The following is a 20210-nucleotide window of genomic DNA, read 5'->3' as shown; positions in this document are numbered from 1 at the left end:
TGACATCACAGCCCAGGGAGGTCAGGCAGGGTGAGTAGGGCCAACACTTCCTCCCACACCCTGCTGTTCAAAGCATTGCAGACTTCCAAGCAGGTTGCATGGGAAATTAACCAATTGACAGGGTGGTTTTGTTTTTGTTTTTGTTTTTGTTTTTTTTAGCACAGAGGGAGTAAGAACCAGAAAAGAAATGGAAAAAAAAAAAAAGGCTGATTTGTGATTTGGGACAATAAAGCCATCCCTAACCTTGCTTTGGAAAGAGTATAGAGCTGTAGGCTGTAGAGTGACAACACTAGTGCGGCCCAGGGTCAGAATGTGGGCGCGTCTCCTAAAAGGGCCAAGAACTACCATTAGAAAGGGCAACAGTAAAAATTGACACTTAATTGTCGTGTGCATTTACACGTTTATAACGCACAAAGCATACCCGTATATATTATGTCAAATGAGTTGGCCGGTGTCACGTGGAGCTGAAATGGGAATGAAGATATCCTGGACTTGAAGACCAGCTTGCTTTTAATTAAGCTTTTCATGTCTGAAATTCTTCCTCTTCCATATCAAGCCATCTTCCTCAGTGCTTACATGATTTGTAGATCTTAAAGAGCTGTTCTCCTCCCCTCAAAGCTACCACAGCCCAGGAAGGTCAGGCAGGGTGAGTTTGGTATCTAAATTCTTTGATCCACTTGTGGGTGGAGGTAGATGCAGTAGCTGATGCATTTTGCAAGCTGATCAGTGCTGTGAGTATATCGAATATCAGGGTCAGCTCTGTGGGTGTGCCCTGTGGCCAATCAACAACACAGGGCCTCATGCTCATTTTTAGTTTTTGAGACAGGGTCTCACTTTGTCACCTAGGCTGGAGTGCAGTGGCACAATCTTGACTCACTGCAGCCTTGACCTCCTGGGCTCAAAGGATCCTCCCACCTCAGCCTCACAAATAGCTGGGGCTACAGGTGCCCACCATCCCATTCAGTTAATTTTTGTAGTTTTTGTAGAGACGGGATTTCACCATGTTGCCCAGGCTGGTCTTGAACTCCTGAGCTCAAGGGATCTGCCCACCTCAGCCTCCCAGAATGTTGGGACTACAGGTGTGCACCACCATGCCTGACCAGGGCCTGGTGCTTATATGGGTCCCATGTGCTGCTGCTGCCATCTTGAAATTTGTAATATTTTTACACTGGACACCACAAATTATGTTGCCACTACCAATTGACTTCATTCGTTTTCTGAGAAGCCAAATCCAGATGGTTGGTCTGAGAATATTGTTTGATTTCTCCCAGTTTCTGCAGTATAAGTGGCGCATGCCTACCTAGGACAGATAACAGGTGAACAAGGAAATAATTACATTGGTGTAGCAACTTATAGTTTATGACAGACTTTCATGTGCATAATCTTTAACCCTCATGAACAAATGTCAGGAGACAAGTCTATTTAAGGTAATCAGAAACCCATCTATAGGAGATTAAATTGATTTGATAGGCAAACATCTCTTTAAAAGTGAAAATCAGCAGAAAAACAGGACAAAAAATTATCCAGATGTTACACAGCTGTGCTGCAAAGGAAGTTACAAAGTCAATAAAGGACTCAGTGTGGAGTTTAGCCAAAGGGATCATGCGGAATAAAAATTCCAATCACAAGCCAAGGAAGAGAGAGACATTGTTCTTGGAGCAACTTAGAGCATCAGTCACAAAGATCCCTCATGGTTGCTCACAGCCCAGGGATATACATCATAGAGTCCAGCTGAGAACTCCTTTGTCAAGGATTCTGCCTTTGACTCATCACTTCTTGATTAGCAGTTCGATTTGGTTTCTGTGTCCCTTTTTGTTTTTTAAAGCAACAGATCAATACTGAAAACAGGGTTTAAGCCACCTTTATAAGCTTGTTGGCCTGAGACCTAGACTCTCAAATCCAGACCAAATACAACCTTTTGACAACCCGGCAACACCCAGTCTGTGGTTTCTGATTTGCTTCCACCTGGTTGTCTGACCTAATCTCCTGACTCTGCCTGCCCCAGTTGCACAACTACGGTTCTGATCTGAAGTCTAAAGTCCAGGCTGCTGCTGCTTTTGGCAAGGCACTGGCTGGCTCAATTTCCCTGCGGGAACACAATCTATTGCAACTTTGTCCCTAACTCACAGCCATTTGAGGACAGAATGAGACAAAGAAGGATGCCTTCATGACTTTTCACCTCTGTGGTGCAGATATGCTCACTTTTCCAACTCTTTTCTCAGGGCACTCTTCAAATCCTGCATCCTAAGGGGTTTTCTCCATGCATTCAAAGTAAAATTGACCTAGAAGAAAGACTGGATCATTGTTCTCCCTCCTTTTCCAATGTCCTCAGCATACTCCTAAGATTACCTGTGGCATTGCAGCCAAACTCAAACATTCAAGTTTTTCACAACTTGGAGAGAAAGGAGAGGTTCATTGTAGAAGCATGCATTCTTTTGGATGATCAAAGTATAAATGGGATTTCTATCAAGAGACTATCCTGCTGGGATGCAGCTATGGTTGCTTTATGGAGAGGGAAAAGCTGTAGGGGAGATAAAAACATTTCACCAGAGGTCAAGTACTTGGCCAATGTATTTATAGATCTTCTGGCCCTTTAACCAAAACTTGATGACTTGAGTCAAGAATGTATTTTATTTTCTCCTGGTTCAGAAGCAAATCACTTTGGGTTTCTGAAAGAGCAGTCTTTTTGTTTCTCTGTCTGCTGAGAAATCAAGTTAGAAAATCCAGTTAATGATCTAGTTACTTAAAACCACTCATTAGAGTGTAATTGCTTTTTGGAGGAAAAAAGGAAGGTCTTGTTAAAAAGAGCTGAGTGGGTGTGTCTTTGGTTCCAGATTAAGTTTATAGAGAAGTCAAATCTACTTTTCTCTCTCTTATGTAATCTTGCTTCACAAATCCTGTCAAAACAGATTCACAGAAGGAAGATTACTAACAAGCTACACAGCTACTAAAATGATATGGGAGGGGTGAGGGAAAATGAACAATTATTGAACCCCTTCCGCATACCAGGAGTATTGATGGTGGGATCTCATTCCTCACAGCAACCTTGGGAGGTCAGGAATGCAAGTTTTCCACATGTAACAGAGAATCAGAAGTTTAGTAACTTGCCCAAGATTCCACATCAGCAAATGTCAGAACTGAAATTCCATCCTAGGAATCTTTGGCTCCCACCCAAACTCATGATGTTTCTGTTATGCCAAGCCCTCTATATAAACATAAATACTGTATAGGAATGATAAATCTAATCATGGCATCACCTACTGAGGTTTATCTCTTTTTGTTTTTAAGACAGAGTCTCACTTCCTTGCCTAGGCTGGAATGCAGCAGTATGATCTCAGCTCACTGCAACCTCCGCTTTCCAGGTTCAAGTGATTCTTATGCCTCAGCCACCCAAGTAGCTGGGATTACAGGCATGCACCACCATGCTCAGCTAAGTTTTGTATTTTTAGTAGACATGGGGTTTGACCATGTTAGCCAGGCTGGTCTTGAACTCCTGACCTCGAGTGATCCACCCACCGCAGCCTCCCAAAGTGCTGGGATTACAGGCGTAAGCCACTGTGCCCAGTCTTTTCTTTTATATATATATATGTGTGTGTGTGTGTGTGTGTGTGTATGTGTGTGTGTGTGTATATATATATATGTGTGTGTGTGTATATATATATATATATATATATGTATTTTTTTTTAAGACAGAGTCTCACTTCCTTGCCCAGCCTGGAATGCAGTGGTTAGGTCTCAGCTCACTGCAGCCTCTGGTTTCTGGGTTCAAGAGATTCTTATGCCTCAGCCACCTAAGTAGCTGGGATTACAGGTGTGCATCACCACGCCTGATTAAGTTTTGTATTTTTAGTAGACATGGGGTTTCACCATGTTGGCCCAGCTGGTCTTGAACTCCTGACATCAAGTGATCCACCCACCTCAGCCTCCCAAAGTGTTGGGATTACAGGCGTGAGACACTGTGCCCAGCCTTTACTTTGATTTTTTTTTTTTCTTTTTTTTCTTTTTTTGAGATGGAGTCTCCTTCTGTCACCCAGGCTGGAGTGCAGTGGTGCAATCTTGGCTCTCTGTAACCTCCACCTCCCAGGTTCAAGTGATTCTTATGCCTCAGCCTCCTGAGTAGCTGGGAATACAGGCGTGCACTGCCACATTCAGCTAATTTTTGTATTTTTAGTAGACATGGGGTTTCACCATATTGGCCAGGCTGATCTTGAACTCCTGACCTCAAATGACCCACCCACCTTGGCCTCCCAAAGTGCTGGGATTACAGGTGTGAGCCACCTTGCCTGGCCTTTTCTTTGATTTTTTTTAAAACAAAGCTGAGCTGAAAGACCACTGAGATTTAAAAAAGAGAAGAGCTTTATACTTAGGAATAGTCTATGTTTGAACAGAATGGGATGTAATTATTGAAATCGAAGTGTGGGTATAGTTTGTTTAGCTGGCACTGAGCCAATGTCTTTGGATGCTGGTGGAACTTTCCCACTTCTTAGGGTCATTGGTTCCTCGGAAAACTATCACAAGAAAAGGAAAATTAGGTGGGAAGAGAAAATAGGGTCCATTGATGACATTACTTATTACTTTTGCCTTGCCTCTGCCAACTTCAAGGAGGTTGGGTTGGCTCAGGGATTAAAGTCCTTTATCATGTTGAGTTGAAATTGACCTGTGATTTCAAGATCACTTGAAAAGTGCTTGCCATTGTATAGACCACAGGAAAGTCAAGTTAGAGACTTGACGTCTATAGATACTAAGCTCTGAAGATCCTTTTATTCTCCTAAACACTTTTCTCAACATTTCTTCCAAAAGAGCCTGCATATGAATAAATTAGCTTTTCCTAATCTTCCCTTTCTTTGTGTTCCAATGTTTTGTTTCCCCCCACCCTTTGAATTATTGCAATGCTCACGTTCTCTCTCATATTGTGGCTATTTGTACACATACATGTTTTTCCACCTAATTACTAAGCTCTTTGAGGGCAGATCATATGTCTTGCTTATCTTTGCTTTCTACGGTTTAGCTAGCATAATCAACATAGGGCTTTATTTTTTTTAATTGCAAAAATACAGTGGAAATGGTTGTGTACATAATAAACTTTTATATCTTGCTTATTATATGTAACTATAATAGCATATTTTGTATAGTCTTTATAAACTTACTTTTAACATGTTATGAAGTAGTTTTATATACAAAAATGAACATTTTGTGTGTGAAAGCTCTGGTTCTGCTTATAATATTTTTTAATGTGGAACTGGTGAATTCAAATAGAACAAACACTTAAAAGACTTTTGATTTTGCTAAATTGATTTCCAAAGGAGTTTTATTGCTGTGGTAGGCCCCTAAGCTTCCCCACCCTAAAACCCGGGACTGAATATGATGAAGTGTCATGCCTGTGACTGTTACAGCCACAGGGAAATGATCCAGGTGGGTCTAATCTAATCACACAGAGTTATCTCCAGCTGGTGGTGGAAGCAAAGTCAGAAAGATTCAGCTTATGAAAAGGATTCTAAGCACAGTTGCAGGCTTTGAAGAGGAGGGAGCCAAGCGTAAAACCAGGGAGCTACCTTTAAGAGCAGAAAGTGACCCCTGGCTGACAGCCAGAAAAGAAACCTCAGTCCTCTAACTGACAGAAACAATCTGCCAGCTGCCTGAATACCTTGGAAAACAACTCACCTCCGGAGCCTTCAATAAGAGGCCAGCCTGGCTAACACCTTGATTTCGCCCTGGAGTAGATCTAAGCCAAAAACCCAGGGGAGCCCACCTGGTCTTCTGACTTTGAGATAACAAATGAGTATTGTTTAAAGTAGCTAAATTGTGGTGATTTTTAAGTGCAGTAATGGGAAATAAGGCCGGGCACAGTGGCTCACGCCTTAATCCCAGCACTTTGGGAGGCTGAGGTGGGGGGATCACCTGAGGTCAGGAGTTTGAGACCAGCCTGGCTAACATGGAGAAACCCCATCTCTACTAAAAATACAAAAATTAGCCAGGTGTGGTGGCAGGTGCCTGTAGTCCCAGCTACTTGTGAGGCTGAGGCAGGAGAATCACTTGAACCCGGGAGGTGGAGGTTGTGGTGAGCCAAGATCACGCCACTGCACTCCAGCCTGTGCAACAAGAGCAAAACTCCATCTCAAAAAAAAGAAAAGAAAAAAAAAGAAAATGAAGACATTGGCTTACTCTTTTACCAAGTAACATGAAATTGCCCATGTTCGTGCAGGTGGTAGTGGACAGAACTCCAGAACTGTGTACTGTAATTAAAACAGTGTTTGCTGGCCTGGTATGGTGGCTCACACCTGTAATCCCAGGCCGAGGCAGGCAGATCACCTGAGCTCAGTAGTTCAAGACCAGCCTGGCCAACATGGCAAAACCCCATCTCTACTAAAAATACAAAGTTTAACTGGGTGCGGTGGTGTGCACCTGTAATCTCAGCTACTGGGAAGCTGAGGCAGGAGAGTTGCTAAGACATTATTAAAAATTTGATATTGCCTTCTCATAGCACTGGAGTGTGGGAATAAATGAGATAAAAAGAGGAAATTCTGGATAAGAGATTTGATACTGAGAGAAAAATCACAGAGAAGATTCTACTTAGAAAAGAGTAGTATGTTCTAGATTTATGGAAAAATTATTATATTTTTAAGAGTAGTGTGTTGAAGCTGGCTTCTCTTACCTTACAAAAGCCAATTGTTAAGTTTTCAGGAATCTAGAGAGTTACTTGTTATTTTATTTATTTATTTATCTTGACATGGAGTCTCTCTCTGTTGCCCAGGCTGGAGTGCAACGGGGCAATCTCAGCTCACTGCAACCTCCACCTCCCAGGTTCAAGCAATCCTTCTGCCTCAGCCCCCCGAGTAGCTGGGATCACAGGCGGCCGCCACCACGCCTGGCTAATTTTTGTATTTTTTGTGGAGACGAGGTTCCACCATGTTGGCCAGGCTGGTCTCGAACTCCTGACCTCAGGTGATCCACCTGCCTCGGCCTCCCAAAGTGCGAGGGTTACAGGCGTGAACCACTGTGCCCATCCTGAGGGTCACTTGTTAGATACAGCTATCATTAAAAGTTAAGTTACAAAAACTTTCAACTAAAGAAGTTGTATTAGTGGCCAGGCGCGGTGGCTCACGCCTGTAATCCCAGCACTTTGGGAGGCCGAGGCGGGCGGATCACGAGGTCAGGAGATTGAGACCATCCTGGCTAACATGGTGAAACCCCATCTCTACTAAAAATACAAAAAATTAGCCGGGCATGGTGGCGGGCGCCTGTAGTCCCAGCTACTCGGGAGGCTGAGGCAGGAGAATGGCGTGAACCCGGGAGGTGGAGCTTGCAGTGAGCCAAGATGGCGCCACTGCACTCCAGCCTGGGCGACAGAGCGAGACACCGTCTCAAAAAAAAAAAAAAAAAAAAAAAAAGAAGTTATATAAAAACAGGTAAAAAATGCCCCCCCAACTCATCTTTCTTAAGTTTACATTTTATTATTATCTATGCTCTTGAGATTATTTACATCTAATGCATTTGTATGGCAGAAATACTATATGATGGTTTGCTTTTTTCAATTTCTTTCTCACTCTGTATTAAGTGGTATGGCAGTTGAAGCTTGAATTTGGCCATGATGAGAGTACTTACACCGTAGAAACAGGCAAATGCCTTTTCTAAGCCAATGAGATATCAGGAAAGCTTTTCAGAGACTTGGATCAGAGCTAAGGCCTTTTTCCTATTGGATGTGGACCAAAGAGAATGCAAACTCGGGCACTGGCGGCAGCCATCTTGCCAGTGTTTAGGGAGACTCCAGTGAGAGTGGAGCCAACATAGCAAAAGGCAGGAGAGAGAGATGGAGACAAACCGGTACTGCGGTCATGGCTTGTTCATTTCCAGCAGTACCTGGTCCCACCCCTAACCCTACACTTTTTTTTTTTTTTTCAGTAAGAGACAGGGCTTCACTCTGTCCTCCAGGCTGGAGTTAAGTGGTGCAATCATAGTTCACTGAAGCCTCAAACTCTTGGGTTCAAACAGTCCTCTAGCTTCAGCCTCCCTAGTCACTGGGACAATAGGCTGTGCCACATGTTAAGTTGTTTTTGTTTTTGTTTTGAGACAGGGTCTCGCTCTGTCGTGCAGGCTGGAATGTAGTGGTATGATCATGGCTCACTGCAGTCTCAACCCCCTGGGCTCAAGCAATCCCCCCACCTCAGCCTCCCGAGTAGCTGGGATTACAGATGTGTGCCACCATACTGGCTAATTTTTGTATTTTTTGTAGAGATGGGGTTTCGGCCATGTTCCCCAGGCTGACCTCAAACTCCTGGGCTCAAGCAGTCCTCCCACCTGGGCCTCCCAAAGTGCTGGGATTACAGAGTGAGCCACCATGCCGGGCCCTTTACACTTTTTAATTAAGCCAATACATTTTTTTTGTATTTAAGTCAGTTGGGTTGAATTTTCTATCATTTACATTAAAATCACTTTAAATGACACAGCAACGTCTGCACCAGGTCCAGAATTACACTGCTAGCCCCCAAAGTGGCTTCACTTGGTAACAATAACTTAGTCAGAGGGATGGGAATTCTCCATCCTCAATCATGTTCTGATCTTATATTATAATCCTCTCTTTCACAAACAGATGTTTGCTTCATCTAATAAGCCTTATATAATTTCCCTTGCAGGCTGGGATCAGTTCTCAGTAAACACTTTTGTTAGAGTGATAGATATTCTTTTTTTTTAATTAAAAAAGATTCAAAAAAATAGAAACGGGGTCTTGCGGATAGGATAGGTATTCTTAGCTGCTGGTAACCTAACAGCTACCCTGCCCTACCTTCCTCTTCCGTGATAATGAAAATCGATTTTTATTCAGAGCTGCAAAGCCCCAGAAGATGAGTCATGATTGTTCTAAGTCCATCATGGTAATCTCATTACTCTTTATCAAATAATTGCTTTCCAGCCTTCCTTACAGCTAAGTTTGGCCATGGAACCCAGTTCCATGGCTTCTACTCTTAGAAGGCACATATATACAAGCATTTTCATGTCTGTAATCACTCAGCAAATATTTGCCTTGTACCATGTAGTGTGCTGGGCACTAGAACCATAGAGATGAACAAAACATCTGGTCATTAACTTTCTTCACCTTCATGACTTTTTTTTTCTATGTTTGAGAGTAATACAAGGTGGCATTAGTGGCTTTAAAACCCCAAAATATAACCTCAAATTTTAATCTTGTTTATTCATTCTCAGAGTGCCTTGCTGAATTACATCTAGTTAATGTGTGGTGATCAAGTTAGATCTAAAGTCTATATAGGCCAAACATGCATTGATAGAAATTCTATTTCTTTTTTGAAACAGCCTTATCTGTTTTTCTTTTTTTTTTCTGGAGACAGTGTTTTGCTCTTTTGCCCAGGCTGGAGTGAAGTGGTGCAATCTCGGCTCACTGCAACCTCCGCCCCCTGGGTTCAAGTGATTCTCCTGCCTCAGCCTCCCGAGTAGCTGGGATTATAGGCACCCACCACCACATCTGGCTAATTTTAGTATTTTTAGGAGAGACAGGGTTTTGCCACGTTGGCCAGGCTGCTCTTGAACTCCTGACCTCAGGTGATCCACCAGCCTTGGCCTCCCAAAGTGCTAGGATTACAAGCGTGAGCCACCGTTCCCAGCCTGTACTTCTTATATGACAGTGTAAAATGAAGGCCACTATGTATTTCAATTAATGGCATCTAAACTTGGTTCCTCACTTGTGTAGTACACGGAGCAGTTTCTTTTTTTGTGAATTCTAAAGCAAACCTTGTTAACTCTGAACAGATCTTGAGAGATCTAATGTCAGAAATATGTATTAAGCACCTAAAGTCTTTACCTTCAGTTTTTCTAAATATTTTACCTCCAGTTGATGCCACCTCTAAATCCACATTTGGAAATTCATAATTCTTCTGATATTTTTTCTTTTATGGGGTAGAACCTCTCATGAATATTTTTTAGTGGGTTGAAACATAGTTACATAGGGTTAATATTTACAGTCACCTAAATTTGTTTCTTTCTTTACCGATCCTCATCTCTGTGCCTCTAGATGAGATTGTGCACCTGAACTGCAGGCTTCCTTTAGGACCTCACTGGCATTGTCTTGTGGTGACTCACCATTATAGTAAATTCCACCCAGCTCAAACTAATCCCAAAATAGGGTTCAGAGATTACGGACAAAGGCTGGGCTAATTCTTTGCATAACAGCCAAGTGGTAGAGCAGAAAAAACATGAATCAGAGAGTCCTAGATTCAAATCCCAGTTTGATCATTTGCAGACACTTTGACTTACAGCATTTTGAGTATCATCACTGAGCCTCCCTTCCTCATTTGTGAAGAGGGATCATATTACTCACCTTATAGCATTTGTGTTGTAAGGAGTCAATAAGATCATCATACGAGTGAAGTGCCAAAGACCATGCCTGGCCCATAGATTCATTAAAAATGGTAGTTACAGTACTTTTTTCTGCCTAACTATAAAGCAGCATCATTGTCTGAGGTAAATACCCGAGGTTCGTCATCTCATGCCAGGGAAATCGGAGATGCGGACACATAAGAAGTGAGTTTAAGAGCAGAGGTTTAACAGAGGAAAGAGAAAAGAGAATAGCTCTCTCCGGGTGCCCGAGTGGGTCTTCCGGTTTCATGGTGAAATGCACGGGATTTTATAGAGGAGCTGGAGGAGGTGGTGTCTGATTTACATAGGGCCTGAGAGGTTGGTTGGACCAGGTGTACCATTTGCATAGTATGCAAAGAAGATAGCTATCCCATCCTAATCTTTTATTATGAAGATGGGGTCTCTACCTGGCCAGTGCCATGTTGTCTGCTTTTTTACTGCACATGTGGTGACGAAGAAAAGGGAAAATGATAACCTCCATGTTGAATACACCTGCCTTCCAGGTATCCCTTTTCTATTGGCACAGCTGCTGGCATTTACCTATGGAGGCTTTTAGCTTGCTTATCTATGCCTGCACCATGATTTTTTGGGCTGCTTTTTATTAAAAGGAAATCTTATCGAGGACTCTCTCACCCTTACTATCTGCCTAAATAATTTCTTTCTAGCTCCTGTATCAACTAGATTGAAAGTTCCATGAGGACTCAAATCTGATGGATCCCAGTTGCTGTTTTTCCAGTAACTAGAATAGTGCTGGGCACATGCTAGATACTTAACAAATACTTGGTAATTGATTCTTATAATTATTATCATAAAAGTCAGGTAAACTCCAGTGCCTTCTTCAAAGAATCCTGCCTCCATCCTCTTTTTCAAATTAAGTCCAAGCACAAATCTTCCCATGAAGCCACATCTGTATGCTCTAATTTGTAGCTATTTCATGCTTAACTGGCACCACCTCCTCCCCTCCTTACCATTTACTGTCAGGATTAAACAGGAGTGCACTGCATATACAGCATAAGGCCTAGATCATTTCTCCATATCTTTGAGTCTTGTCTTCTTAAAATTCAATTCTACCAGTCATCCTTGATTGTTAAACAATTGCTGGGCACTGTGCTGGGTTCTAGAAAAGAAACAGTAGCTGCCTCTAGGAGTACCTAGTTTTTCGGTGGATACAGCTTTGTAATCTAACGATTACATCACAAGGTGATATGAAAAGCTATATGCACAGAGTATCTAGGTAGCAGAGATGGGAGAAAGTGATTATCTTTCTCAAAAATTAGGGAAGACTTCCTAGGGGAGGTTATAAGGACATGTGACTTTTCAAGGAAGGTCAGGAATTTTCCAGCTGGTTAAGGTGGGAGAAGAATATTCCAAGGAGAGTAAACAGTATGTGCCCAAGGGCATGAGATAGCAGTATATTATCCTGGAGAGCCTAGAAGCAATTCAGTACTGTTGGAGCATAATGGAGAAGCTGGGAAATAAGGAGGGGGCCAGGAAATTGAGGGTGCTAAGTCCAGAGACAGAGCCAGTGGCCATATGTAACAAAGTTTTGAATGTCATAAACACTGTAGGTGACAGGGACCCCGGAATGGGATTATCTGAGGAACCTTAGAAATGACCTTTGATAGCAGGGTAGAAAATACGCCAGGAGAGAAAGAAAAGGAGATTAAAGCTGCACAATACTTCAGGAAGAAGTATGAATGGTCTAGATGAGAAACACCGAGGGCCTGATTTATAGCAGGATGAGCCGCAGACAAAACTCCTCAGACACCAAGTTAAAGAAGGAAGCAGTTTATTCGGCCAGGAGCATCGGCAAGACTCCTGTCTCAAGAGCCGAGCTCCCCGAGTGAGCAATTCCTGTCCCTTTTAAGGGCTCACAACTCTAAGGGGGTCCACGTGAGAGGGTCATGATCGATTGAGCAAGCAGGGGGTACGTGACTGGGGGCTGCATGCACCAGTAATCAGAACGAAACAGCACAGGACAGGGATTTTTACAATGCTCTTCCATACAATGTCTGGAATCTATAGATAACATAACCGGTTAGGTCAGAGGTCGATCTTTAACTGCCAGGCCCAGGGCGTAGCGCCGGGCTGTCTGCCTGTGGATTTCATTTCTGCCTTTTAGTTTTTACTTCTTCTTTCTTTGGAGGCAGAAATTGGGCATAAGACAATATGAGGGGTGGTTTCCTCCCTTGGATTGAGGCAGTGCTGATGAGGCAGAAAGATAGATTGAGCTGATTTTTAGGAGAGAAAATTCAGAATTGATAAAGCTAGCTTGGTCTTTGAGTGTAGGTAGATAAAAAGAAGAAAAAATAGCACTCTTGTTGTATATCTCTTACTTGGAAAATGTAATGCTAAGCACATAAAAATGCTCAGAAAGTTATTTAATAAGTAAGTCTCCATAGCATTATCTGGTCTTGATTTAATTTTATTTCCAATTTTAAAATTACTTTCTATTAACTGGAACCTCCCATGCTTTACCCAGCCTCTTGGTGTGTTTCCAGTCTACAAGGATTCTCTTAATATTTCCAAGTAGAAAACTAAAAGGTGACTTTGTTTTCCAATCACATATTTATCTATTTAGATAGTCATTAGCATAGTATTCAACAGCCATCTAAGAATGACGTTGCATGACTAAAAACAAAGAAGGAAAGATGTCAAACCTCAATACACAAGCATGAGCCTTCTTTTCATTGCAGGCCACACAGAGGAACACCACAATTTTTCTTAGTATTGAAGTTCATCTCAACCTCAACCAATCTTTAACTGTGTATCATAGAGTTTTTTTTTTCATAGAAAACAATTTCCAGTTTACAGAAAGAAATGTCAAACTCAGTCTATCAGAGCTTTAGAATTAACAAGGAAGATGAACGACACAGTATAAGCAAAATTGCTCGTTTTTGTAAGCTAACTGCAACCACAGAGGTGAGAAAGTCTTCCATTGATATGATGGCTATCATGCACATATTTTTATATGTTTCTAAGAATTGAAAGTAGAACTATCAGGGCTTCAGATACATTTTGAAGAGATAATGTTATTTATTTATTTTGAGTCAGGGTCTTAGCTCTGTCATTCAGGCTGAAGTGCAATAGCAAGATCACAGCTCACTGCAGCCTCGACCTCCCAGGTTCAAGTGATCCTTCCACCTTAGCCTCCTGAGTAGCTGAGACTACAGACACTTGCCACCATGCCTGGCTAATTTTTAAATTTTTTGTAGACACGGGAGTCTCACTATGTTGTCCAAGGCTGATGTCGAACTCCTGGGCTCAAGAACAGGTGGTGGGTCAGCAATCCTCCTGCCTTAGCCTCCCAGAGTGCTGGGATTACAGGCATGAGCCAGCAGTCCTGGCAAGGAGATAATTTTATTTATTTATTTATTTAGTTAGTTAGTTAGTTAGTTACTTATTTTTTGAGATGGAGTCTTGCTCTGTCACCCAGGCTGGAGTGCACTGGTGCCATCTCCGCTCACTGCAACCTCTGCCTCCCGGGCTCAAGTGATTTGCCTGCCTCAGCCTCCTGAGTAGCTGGGATTACAGGTGTGCACCAACATGCCCAGCTTTTTATTGTATTTTTAGTAGAAATGGGGTTTCACCATGTTGGCTAAGCTGGTATCAAACTCCTGACCTCAGGTGATCTGCCTGCCTCAGTCTCCCAAAGTGCTAGGATTAGAGGTATGAACCACCACACCTGGCCAAAGAGATAATTTTAAATGATCAAAATTTTTGGAGGCATATCATACATGTACATGTATGATCTCTGAAAACTGTTTTAAAGATAAAGTCAGCAAAGTACAGCCTGTTGGCCAAATCTGACCCACCACCTGTTCTTGTAATGCTGTGAACTGAGAATAGCTTTTGCATTTTTAAATTTTAAAAGGTTGAAAAAAATCAAAAGAAGAATAAAATTTTATAATATGTGAAAATTACCTGAATTTCAAATGTCAGTGTCCATAAATAAGGTTTTACTGAAGCACAGCTCACCCATCCGTTATGTACCAGCTGCATTCATGCTATAATAGCAGAGCTGAGTGGTTATGACAGAGACTTTCTGGCCAAGAAAGCCTAATGTACTTACTAGCTGGCTCTTTCCAGAGACTGTTTGTCAACCCTGTTTTAAGAGCTTTCCTCTAAAGAAGCACAAGCCTTTAGTAAACTGAAGACTTCTTCATAAAGATTTTCTGTGTCAGTGATACATTATGTTAAAAAAAGAAAATCCATGAATTTAGTAAGGATAACATTGATATTATAGACTAAAACAATAGGCATGACTTTAATTATATTTAGGATGCTTATTTTCCCACCTTATTTCAGTAGCATAGTTATAAGAACACACGCTTTAGGGTGATCATTCTTTTTTCTTGAATTTTGTTGAGCTTTGCATGACCTTGGACTAGTTACCTAACCTCTTGTAAGCCAGGTTTCCTACAAGAACAGAATAATAGCAATACCAACCTCATGGGAGTATGGTAAGTACCAAAATGGATAAGTGGGGCATTTTTTGGGGGGAATTACTTAGCTTGTTATCTGGTAGTAGGTGTGCAATAGATTATAATTATCATCATTCTCTGAAAATGTCATTTTTGCTTTCTGGTGCTCCATTTCTAGTACTGCCTGTAAGGTCTATTTTGACAAGGAAATCTGTAAGACCCTGCCAACATCATTTTGCATAGCAAGAGCCCTTCTCTGTGTTACAATCTGGACAAAAACTGTCCTCAGTTGCATGAATCCAAGAATACACTTGACAGAAGAATGGAAAAAAGGAAGCCTAGGAAGTCTAGAAACAAAAATCATAGTGATGAGCAGTGCTGGAAGGCTGGTCAGCAGCCAGAGTACAGCTTGTGAGCAGCATATTGGGATTTTTTTTTTTTCCATGTTAGACTCTATTCCAACTCTTTCTATGGAGAGTCCACGGTTTTGTGATGGGTTGTTGATGAAGGAAAGCTCTGAATTTTTTAGAGCGGATGAAGCGTTTGTCATTTTATTCCATTTTATGTTAGGTTAACACTGCCATTTTGCTTTTATTATTCGATGTCTTAGCTGATGTCTCCCAGGCGAAAAGTACCCAGAAAATCATGAGAGTGCAGTTCCTGGAAATTCAGTTATTTCTTTCTCGCTGGGCTTGCTCTGCCTTTAGAATTGTCGTGACTCTGGATTCCTGCGGAGGAACTAGGGCCTGGGGTGACCTCATGGCTCCTCAGCTATGATGCACCTTCTCTTTTCTTCCCTTATCTCAAGTAGGTCCTGAGCAGCCCAGCCCAGGTGGTCTCTTCTGCTCACCAGGGGTGGCCTGGAGTCAATTGATAAGAGCCCTCTTTTCTTGGCCCTTACAAAACAAATTTCTGCCTAAAGACAGCTAAAGGGAAGAAAAACACCACCAAACCAACAACTCCTTTGTACCTCCATTATCCCCAAAATTAGATAAAGAAAAATTAGAATACCAGGAGGCAGCAGACACCTCCACAATGCAGCTCGGAAACAGAATTTCTATAGATCTGCTGTCCTTTTTTTTAAATCACATAGAAGAGTTTGTACAAATCTCATTTGTTTTCACTTCCTTCATTTTTGTGTCTTAACACATTATTTTGAGGAAAATGCCTCTGAATTTTATCCTTGCTCTTCAATTACTGTTGAACAGGAACTGTTAATTGAGTTTAGCCACTCAAAAGAAGAACAAAGTATTTCATCATTCTTACATATTCTGGTTGGACTCATGGTTAAAGAAGACAAATAGAAAAACTCACACATCAGCCTGGTGTGGGGATAAAACCAAAAACAGTGATGCTCACAGGCATGCCTGAGAGTAGAATGGTGGTGTTGGTGGGGGAGTGCCTGTTTACTGGTAGTAGGAGTAACTCTCGTCATCATATTCCAGCTCATCTATGTCATCGTCATCCAGCAGCCCATACTTAAATTTCCGGTAGACTGTGCCATCCTGGCCCATGTAGACGATGTCATCATCATCATCCTCATCATAGTCCCGATCCCTGTACTCAATCACCTGATCCTCTTCAAAGCTGGTGCTCTCTCGATAGCTGCTCTTATAGGAGGAGTAAGACTTGTTGGGGTCGGCCAGTTTTTCATAGCCGGCCTTTGCTGCTGGCTGGACTCGGCCGCGAGATTTCTTCCACACTACCACAGCTGCCCCGAGCAGAAGCACCAGCATCATGGAGGAGGTGATGAACAGAGCTGTCTTGAAATGCTCAGTTGCAGGCCTAACCTTGCTTGTTCGAAGGATGCATTCGTCTGTTGGAAGAAGACCTCAAAGGAAGAGGCAAGAGGGAAAAAGTGAAAGAAATAGAATAGAGAAAATTAGTTTCTGAGGTAAAGAATTTCACCTTTATTTTAAAAATTGAAAATGGTAGAATCACTGTCTCTGATTTTCCTCTGTTTTTAATTTTAATTTTAATTTTTTTGTAGAGACAGCATCTCACTATGTTGCCCTGGCTGGTCTCAAACTCTTGGGCTCAAGAGATCCTCCCACCTTGGTCTCCCAAAGTGCTGGGATTACAGACGTGAGCCACTGCACCCGGCCTGTCTCTGATTTTCCTAGAAGGCATACCACTGTATAAAATTGGAGTATGTACCCCGTGAGAATCCTAGCCTATGTCTGATGAAGCCAATAAATCCTTCTATAAAGAAGGTCAGTTTGCCATCCAAAGGGAGTTCCCTTATCCCCATACCTCGTAGGTCAGTCACCAGGTGTCCAACCTCATCAACTGATTCTTCTATTTCCCTCCTAAGAAAATACTTCATCTTGGACCAAGCTTTAGTTATTGCTAAATGCTCTATTTTCTTTCCCAATTCCAACTTCTTTTCTAAGACTGAGTCCTCTCCCAAGGTACCCTTAAGTCTGGGCCAACATGACTGTCCCACCACTTAAGGGCAACAGCAGATAATTTATAAAACTACTGACTCTGAGAGCCATGTGGGGCCTTAGAAATTACTTAGGCCAATTTGTTGTTTGACATTTGAGGAAACTAAAGTCCATCGAGAGGAAGTGAATTGTCACATTGTCAGAGACAAGACCTTATTTGTGGAGCAATCAGAATTCAAATCCAGGAATCCCAGCTCCATGCTACAGTCTAAAGACATTAGGACAAAAGGCTCTGACAACTGTTCTTTGGCTTCTTGGAGTTTTGTGCTCCTAGCCTGGCAGAAAAAGAAGTACCATCTTTAAATCCTATCAACTTGAATGATAGGGAACTTTTTTCTATCATTATTAAGAGTTTTTTTTTTTTTTCTTGAGATGGAGTCTCGCTCTGTCACCCAGGCTGGAGTGCAGTAGCACAATAGCTCGGCTCACTGCAGCCTCTGTCTCCCAAGCTCAAGCAATTCTCATGCCTTAGCCTCCTGTGTAGCTAGGACTACAGGTGCATACCACCATGCCTGGCTAATTTTTGTATTTTTAGTAGAGATGGGGTTTCACCATGTTGGCCAGGCTGGTCTTGAATTCCTGACCTCAGGTGATCCACCCTCGGCCTCCCAAAGTGCTGGGGCATGAGCCACCACATCCAGCCATTATTAAGAGTTTTGAAATCCAGAGTTCCAACCCCTGTCATCCATCAGCCTCTGTTTTGATGCCTTGATTGAGAATATGGAGTAACCAAAACAGTTTCATGGAAGGAAAGATTCAACTGTAACTTTAGTGATGAGGATGAGCTCATTTTTCTTACTTCTTATTCATTTATCCAGGTGGTATGATTTGGGTAATATGTCTATTTTTTTTCTATTCTTTAACCCACCACATGGGAGTATGAAAGAACCAGAGAAAAAACTATCAGGCCATGTTGGATGTACAAGCTGAGTTACACGGTAGGTTTTTCATAAATATTTGTTGAACTTCTTGGATCTCTCTTGTTCAAGGGATAATTTCATGAGCAATTCTAGGTACATCCTACACAGGTACATTCTAGGTATATACATTCTAGATAAATGAATATAACACTGCTGCCAAGGTGCAATTATTTTTGCTTATTAAATATTCATCAATTAGATCTGATACATCATGACTATGTATTTCTCTTTCTTTTCTGCTAGTGAGAAACAAGTTTTCTATTTTATCATAATTTTCATTCTCATGGGATTTTACCTATCAAGCCGAGTTTCTTCTTCTAAAGTAACAGCCCTATCATTATTACATTAATCATTAGCAAGTTCAGCATAGAATTTTTCCCTGGAGAAAACATTAAAGCATTGGAGAGATTGATAAGCAATCTGTGTGTGGTACTGTGAGATAAATACTGCCTGAAGCAGTAGAATCAATATGAAAACCTTTCGAGGTTGTTTGAATTACTAGGGTGCCATATGCAGTTATGCCTTGCTTACTATTCTCCATCCCAGGTCTGCAGAGTCAGGGTTAGCCTTTGTGATATGGTTTCTTTGAAGGGGCAGAGTGTCTCTGTAAAGAAGGATCAGGTAATCAAGAGCATTTAGACTTTTGCAGGTTGCTGCAGGGGGACCAGGAAAGCTGACGAGATAGTTCTTAGTTGGAACAGTCTTTCAGAAACTCTGCATGCAACATGCACAAACTTCTGTTTCATTTAAAGGCATTAATGTTGTGAGGGTTATTATTCTTAGCTGACACAGAATGGATATTAGGCAATCAGACCCTGAATGTAGGTGTGTATGAAGAACAGGGAAAACCAGCTGCTCATGGGGGTGGGAAAGCTGAAAGAAGGAAAACGTTTTTGGAAAGATGATACTTAAAACCCAATTGAAAATGCTGATCAAGCCAGGCGCGGTGGCTCACGCCTATAATCCCAGCACTTTGGGAGGTTGAGGTGGGCAGATCACCTGAGGTCAGGAGGTCAAGACCACTCTGGCCAACATGGTGAAACCCCTTCTGTACTAAAAATACAAAAATTAGCCGGGTGTGGTGGTGGGCACCTGTAATCCAAGCTACTCTGGAGGCTGAGGTAGGAGAATAGCTTGAACCCAGGAGACAGAGGTTGCCGTGAGCCGAGATTGTGCCATTGCACTCCAGCCTGGGTGACAGAGCCACACTCTGTCAAAAAAAAAAAAAAAAAAAAAGAAAGAAAGAAAGAAAGAAAATGCTAATCAAAAATAAAAAAGAAATGGCTGGTAGCAGTTATGGGTCTGGGATTTTCTTTACTTACAAATAGACCAACTCACAAATATGGCATCTCTTTTTGTCAGTGAATGTTACTTCTGAACCCCAAGGAAATTATCTACTTCTGGACTAGAGAGTATATTTTAAGAATATATGTTTCTTTTTTTTTCTTTTCTTTTCTTTTTTTGAGACGGAGTCTCGCTCTGTCACCCAGGCTGGAGTGCAGTGGCGCGATCTTGGCTCACTGCAAGCTCCGCCTCCCGGGTTCACGCCATTCTCTTGCCTCAGCCTCCTGAGTAGCTGGGACTACAGGCGCCCACCACCACGCCTGGCTAATTTTTTGTATTTTTAGTAGAGACAGGGTTTCACTATGTTAGCCAGGACGTTCTCGATCTCCTGACCTTGTAATCCGCCCTCCTTGGCTCCGCAAAGTGCTGAGATTACAGGCGTGAGCCACCGCGCCTGGCCATGTTTCTTTTTTTTTTTGAAGGAATCACTCAGTTTGAGATCTTTCTAAGTTTGTGACCAATGAGAACCAAGTACCCACATGGATGGGGTTAGATGTGAGGATAGCTGAGGGACTGGAAATTGGTAAAGGGGGTTTTACTTCTTAGCCTTCAATAAAAATTCATTTCTAAAATGTCATAAGTCTCTAAGAGAGGCCTAGGTTTGGGCTGACTTTCATAGAATGATTCTTCAACAGAATCAGGATAATATTGACATCAGCTTCCTTGATAGTTAATTATTTTCTTTTTTTCCCAAGAGGGAAGAATAAGAAAAG

General features: G+C 42.0%; 1 protein-coding gene across 1 annotated transcript in view; it reads right to left on the bottom strand.

Moving 5' to 3' along the window:
* Positions 1-16192: 16192 nt before the first annotated feature.
* PCSK5 (proprotein convertase subtilisin/kexin type 5) overlaps positions 16193-20210 on the bottom strand; it is a 461615-nt gene continuing 457597 nt past the window's right edge. The window contains exon 38 of the mRNA XM_034967553.4: positions 16193-16602. Within this exon, the coding sequence (XP_034823444.2) occupies positions 16193-16602 (410 nt within the window). The remainder of the gene's footprint in view (positions 16603-20210) is intronic.

The sequence above is a fragment of the Pan paniscus genome, chromosome 11, assembly GCF_029289425.2.
Source record: "Pan paniscus chromosome 11, NHGRI_mPanPan1-v2.0_pri, whole genome shotgun sequence".
In the NCBI taxonomy this organism is placed as follows: Eukaryota; Metazoa; Chordata; class Mammalia; order Primates; family Hominidae; genus Pan; species Pan paniscus.
This window is presented reverse-complemented; position numbering and strand designations above follow the sequence as displayed.